Genomic DNA, 6,646 nt, shown 5'->3' with positions numbered 1-6,646 from the left:
CGAACTTTGTGATCAAGGACGAAACGGATTCAAACCCAGAATTCTAAACTTCACAAAAGAGTTTAGGAATTTATCTTTTTTGAACCGGTTAGATATGTTCTTGTAAAATTGGTTAGCAATAGTAGATTATCTAAAGATTACTCACTTAGATGCGTCTATGAAGTATATGATTAGCGATGCTATGCTAAGAATAAATACCAGTACAACCTGAAACAAGATAAAGGATAAAGAAATAAATTGTTGTTCTCAGGTACTACATTTATATATCACTAATAATAACACCGTGGATGGAAAAGGTTATTAGAATTGAAGTCAATAAGGTAGCACACCTTCTCAGGCACGAATGACTAGTATGAAACATATTAGAAGCAGAGACAGGAGTTAAGAGGAGTAGAGTTTAGATTAAATTACTGTTTACAATTAAAATTTTTTAGAGAAATGTAAAGATTAGCTCAGTATAGGATATAGTGGAGGTGCATATTCAACCAATCTTAGGATCCTATGATGATGATGTGTGTTCTAGGTTTTCAGGAAATACCTGGATTGGGACGACAGGAAGGACTCAGAAACGATGCCATATGATGATAATGAATCATTAATAAAAATAGGTGATTCATTAGTAATTAAATGTAATAAAACTCCAATATTTTGATACTTTCGCTTTGTAACATCCTTAATTAGATGTAAATGCAAATTATTAAAATAGAATAAGAAGAGGGCTGCAACCCATTGACCTTTTAAACCAACCCGCTGTGTAAGAGCCGCAGATAAAAATGCGGCCCAATAACTATGACTTCAACAGCAAAAGTTCTATTGTAGTATTAGTAAGAGTAAAATATCTAAAATAAAGAATTGTATTATAAAAAAGTCATACAAGCCCGTTGTTCATTAATTTGGATTGAAAAGCTTTCGAAGCATTTGCCGAAACGAGTTGACCTAGATTTTTTAAGCGGAAAATTCAAGATCACTGTTCACTCTTGTGTATGTAAAACCCAGAATCAATAGCTTAAGAATCTATCAAGAATTCTTATTCTTTTTCGTGAGCATGACGTCAACAAGCTCTGCTCCTGTGGATAGGACACGACTTTCTGACGACTTACGACCATTTGAAATTTCTGAGATTAGACCCAAAGACTGGGATTTTCTTGTCGTTATAGGGGGTTGTTATTGCATAAAGCATAGACTGTATAAAATGGCATATACTACTTATCAACTTTTTATACAATTTTTTACCATTATTATTGAATTTACTAGTTAAGAATTTCTGTTGACCTGATTTTAGAGATGTTATACGTACTTGTACGTATCTCCAGTAAAAACCACGTTAAATGACAATAACTTATACGCTGTTAAAAACTTAAGAAATGTTTAGTAGCGGAGATTAATTAGAAACACTAAAAATAAATTGACCAGATTTCTAGAATCTCTAATGTTTAGCAAACCTATGTACTTTCACGCAATTGTTTATTATCATTGTCTTGGTAAAATAAATAACCCTAATTGATTTAAAGTAAGTACAGAAAACTATTTTAAAAAATTTTTTGGAACATTTATAAACCGTTCATCCGAAACAACTTGAAAAGAATGAAATTTTGCAATCCATTTTGTATCTGTACTGTTTAACAATAACAAAGGAAAACCATTCCGGGTGTTGGAGCGTTGAATAAAGAAAATGTCGTTGTTTTTATGAAGTGGCATTTAATTATATAACAACTTCCTGTAGATGAGGTTTTCCAATTATTAATTTTTAGAAAAAAAACTTCAGTTTTTCTTTCATTTGAAATCGTCTCCTGTTTGGAGTTAATAAATGAAACTACTTGGTAATGGAAAAAGAAAGAAATTGTGGATTAAAACTGAGCAGTAATGTACATAATATTCTCTTATTCAGGAAGAGGTTAAATTAAAGCCGGTACTTTAGGACGTATACGGATTTTTAAATCCTTGACATAAGCGTACGAGTCGTATTCTCAAGTAAACAAGACAACAGACACAGAACAATAGGGTAAGAGAAAGATTTTAGACTAAGTGCTTTGTAAGAAAACGGACCTCATTCCAAAGGTTTTTTAAAAGCTGTTTCGTACTTTAAAGTACCATATTACACCTACCTTTATAATTTACAAATGAACTAGTAGAACCATCTACATTCAGAAACGCCGACATTAAGATTTATTTAATGCATAATCTACCACTTAAAGTGAAAGTGGACAGAAATCAGTTTTGTTAACGATTGGTTTCATTACGTGAAAAATATTATATTCAGATCTCAAGAACAAATTTATTACCCTCTTAGTAGAAGAGTGAAGCGCAATAAGTATATTAATCAATACTAATGTTGACTTCCATCTACTGCCCCAGGATAAGCCAGAAAATCAATTTTGTATTCCCACTAGGAAAGTAGAGCATGATGAAATTAAGTTCAAGAGCGAATGAAAAATTACCGTGGCTCTGCCAACTGGCTTTTTAATAAATAAAAAAAATTAAAGCTTTCCATCAAGAGAAACCAAAAGTTCTGCAAAATAAGCAGGTACTTCATAATTACTGCGATGTCGGGCCATTTTTCGTCTCCAATGTTAGACCAATATTAGCCCTTTATTGACAGAAAATGTATTTAACTGTAAAAGAGGATTTTTAGCCATTTACTTACTCTTATAAAAAAGTAGACCATAAAAAATATGTTAAAGGCAAGGTCAATTTGCTGCGTTATGTTGTTGCTCCATTCTTGGCAACGTTCCACGCCGTCACTGAAACAATGCATGAAATAATTAATAAATTAGCAGGCACATAATTGCATGAAAATTTCTTAACAAGGATTTAATGTAAACCGAAAAACATAAACACAGCAGCTACTTATGAAATAAACAAAAAACATTTCAAAGGTTTCATCGAGTACGAAGTTCAACATTCTGGGTTTGTATATCTAACTACTCTTAGAACCCTGAAGATGACGTTTGTGATCAAGGACGAAACGGATTCGAACCCAGAATTCTAAACTTCACAAAAGAGTTTAGGAATTTATCTCTTTTGAACCGGTTAGATATGTTCTTGTAAAATTGGTTAACAATAGTAGATTATCTAAAGATTACTCACTTAGATGCGTCTATGAAGTATATGATTAGCGATGCTATGCTAAGAATAAATACCAGTACAACCTGAAACAAGATAAAGGATAAAGAAATAAATTGTTGTTCTCAGGTACTACATTTATATATCACTAATAATAACACCGTGGATGGAAAAGGTTATTAGAATTGAAGTCAATAAGGTAGCACACCTTCTCAGGCACGAATGACTAGTATGAAACATATTAGAAGCAGAGACAGGAGTTAAGAGGAGTAGAGTTTAGATTAAATTACTGTTTACAATTAAAATTTTTTAGAGAAATGTAAAGATTAGCTCAGTATAGGATATAGTGGAGGTGCATATTCAACCAATCTTAGGATCCTATGATGATGATGTGTGTTCTAGGTTTTCAGGAAATACCTGGATTGGGACGACAGGAAGGACTCAGAAACGATGCCATATGATGATAATGAATCATTAATAAAAATAGGTGATTCATTAGTAATTAAATGTAATAAAACAACAATATTTTGATACTTTCGCTTTGTAACATCCTTAATTGGATGCAAATGCAAATTATTAAAATAGAATAAGGNTTATTTATGGTAAAGACGATGGTATTTACAAATCTAATGTAATAAAATACCTGGAGTAAAATAAAAAAAACTGATAATAATAAATAGTATTTTTGGGTGCTCTTAAGGGTTTTCAATGGCCATTGCTACGGTTATAGGTGCTTTTAATTACCTACTGCAAACACAACTCATAACAGCAGTAATAATAAATAATCTTAATAATTTCAAGACGTCGGAAAACCAAATTGCTTGCATCATACAGGTGCGGGGCTGGCTGTGTATTGTATACTCAAAGAAAATAAAATCGTTCAAAATTTTATGCCCTACAGTCACATAAATTATTGTTCGAAATTAAATACTAATGTATTTCCTTGCATTAATGCGCTACTAAAGAAAAACGTACATTTCCGATTCGGTTCTCAATAAAAGAAGAGTCAATCAAACGGAAATTCCTTGTTGCTATCAGGAATAAAAGAAAAATTGTTACCAACCATTCCTTTATTTCTTTTTTAAGGAAAGAAAGATTGACAACTGTTTCTCTTGTATTGAAGAAACAATAGCAATCGTTGATTGTTTCAACGAAGTTTGGCAACTGTTTCTTGATGCAACAATCGAAGTTTGGCAACTGTTTCTTGATGCAACAATGAAAGATTGGTAACTGTTTCTTGTTGTAACAAAGAATAATTGGCAACTGTTTCTTGTTGCAACAATGAAAAATTGGCAACTGTTTCTTGTTGTAACAAGGAATGATTGGCAACTGTTTGTTGTTGCAACAATGAAAGATTGGCAACTGTATCTTATTGCACCAACAAAATATTGGCAACTATTGTAATTGTTAGTTATTCGATGTTTGTAAATTGAATTAAAAAATTGAAAAGGACAATATTAAATTCAGAATTTTCCAAAGAAATTCATTGTGCAAATACCCTACTTATAACAGAGGGTGTATTTATTAGATTTTAAACATAGCGAAATTTAACATAAGTTTCCCCTATTTTAAACGCTATTGACCGTTTATAACGAAAAACAGTAGATGTTAGAAGCATAATTACTGTATCTATATGTAAATCAATTTTTTTTTCACTAAAAGTAGCCAAAATCGATTTTGAAATAGTAAAGCGATGTAAACGGTTTAATATTTATATTACTTTAAACGAAAAAAAAAAAAAAGAATAATAAATTAACAATAAAAGACAGTGTGCTTAGGCGTGTATTAGTGTATATGTGTACCTCTTTCCATGCTCTCTCTTGTACTCGCCACAATACTTGGATCTAGTCCCTACGAGATCTATAATCTCCGGAATGCTACTAGCAAAAATTGCCTGCAAACAAATTATGCTGCTACTATTACTAAGTTTGTGTATTACGACTTCGAAAGCCAAAAAAAATGAACAAAAATTACCAACCAAAAATACCAGTTACAAAAACAAAACACTAAACCTTATCAGAACAATTTATTGATACACTTATGTAGTTGTCGCTCTTCTACTTCTATGAAATAAAGAATGACAACAATAAATAATTCTACGAACTATACTTCATTTACTTTCTGTAGCGATGTGCCCCTTCCAATGTCTTGGATGGACGTTGGCAAAATCGTAGGTAGAGAGAAAAAAGCTCATTACACTCTCGACTCATGTTCATTAAATATACTTTTCATACAGTACCTGCCAAAAGTTTTGTTCAATCATGTTAAAAAAACATTCGCGTCTAAAATATAAATTAGCGAATGTGGTGAAACTAATTTTTTAAAATTTTCATTATGTTGTCGTGCATTTTTAATAAATAATAATTGGGTATCCTTCATATGTGCTGGTAAAACTATTTTCACTACGCTAAAATAAAATTTAACGAGTTTTGATTAAATATATTAAGTCAAATAAACGTTTGATTTTTTATGTATAAAGAAAAAGCCATAGATTTTTTTCTTGATTAGAATCTACAAGAATGGGTTAGTTGTTTATTGTTAAAAAGATCTAAATAAAGGAATAAATAAGAAAAAATACAAAAAGCAAAATATTAAACTTTAAAACATCGTTATCAATACGGGTGTATTTAAAAAATACAAAAACAAAAACAAAAGTATTCAGTTTGCTTAATTGTTAAATTATTTTATGTCTCGCAGAAAAATTTCTATGACAATAAGATTTTTGCATAGAAAAATTCTCTATCACTTTTCGCAGAGTAAAGTTACATTCACACTGTTACAAATTTGGAGTTAAATTAGAATAATGGAGTAAGAATTAATTATGTTTGACATAAACTATCGTCTAATAAGCTGTAATATTTTAATATTTTTTAATATTTATAACTTTACAAATGTATTAATATGGCGGATGTTGGCCACCATATTGACTAACTGAACTGTTCAGTTTAAGAAAATGTAAAGGTTCAACTCCTTTTTACTTTCTTTACTTTTTACAGTTTGAAACATTGTTTTCCTTTCGATATTATAGATAATATTATTGTGTGCGTCGATTTATTTAAAAAATATAATTTATCAGATTATTAAATAAACAGTTCTGTTTCTAATATTATTCATTTATCAATTTGCAACAGCGTGCGTTATACTTTTTGAAAAAGTGACCCATAACAAACAATGTATAGATATTGAAAATATTTCACGCTTATTATTTTCTGGACGTGTCGAATGGGGTAGGCGGTATTTGACCCCGACTTACCTTTACCCTTTGTAGATCAATAGGATTCATAATGGTACCCTGGAAGAATTCTACGGTAGTAAAATGTCTCTTGAAAAGACCTTCCAGTTCAAGATCAGGCGGCTTCCTATACAACGAGATCGTTACCAAAAAAACGTTTAATTAAAATGATAGAAAAAAGGGAAAAATGAGAAGAGGTATGAGTTCTAGGTCCTTGAAACTTGCTGTCATTCCATCATGTCTGCAAATACCATGCAGCGAGCGAATAGGCACGCACCTGCTTAGGCACTTCTAAATATATAATTTAATTTTCAATGATCACTACGCAGTCACTATTACTTATTAATTTCG

At 31.0% G+C, this 6,646-nt stretch overlaps 1 protein-coding gene across 2 annotated transcripts in view; it reads right to left on the bottom strand.

The window, feature by feature from the left end:
- The window catches only part of LOC108734332 (calcium-activated potassium channel slowpoke), a 68,248-nt gene that overhangs the window by 48,315 nt on the left and 13,287 nt on the right, over positions 1–6,646 (bottom strand). The window contains exons 1-2 of one of the 2 annotated variants that reach the window (XM_025973114.1): positions 3,088–3,143; positions 2,645–2,741 (exon numbers count right to left, since the gene is read on the bottom strand). In XM_025973114.1, coding sequence (XP_025828899.1) covers positions 2,645–2,665 — 21 coding nt within the window. In that variant the 5' untranslated portion in view covers positions 2,666–2,741; positions 3,088–3,143. Of the gene's footprint in view, positions 1–2,644; positions 2,742–3,087; positions 3,144–6,646 lie in introns of those variants that run through there. The other variant, XM_025973115.1, reaches the window with a different exon arrangement.

Source organism: Agrilus planipennis, unplaced genomic scaffold, assembly GCF_000699045.2.
Source record: "Agrilus planipennis isolate EAB-ADULT unplaced genomic scaffold, Apla_2.0 scaffold83, whole genome shotgun sequence".
NCBI lineage: Eukaryota > Metazoa > Arthropoda > Insecta > Coleoptera > Buprestidae > Agrilus > Agrilus planipennis.
This window is presented reverse-complemented; position numbering and strand designations above follow the sequence as displayed.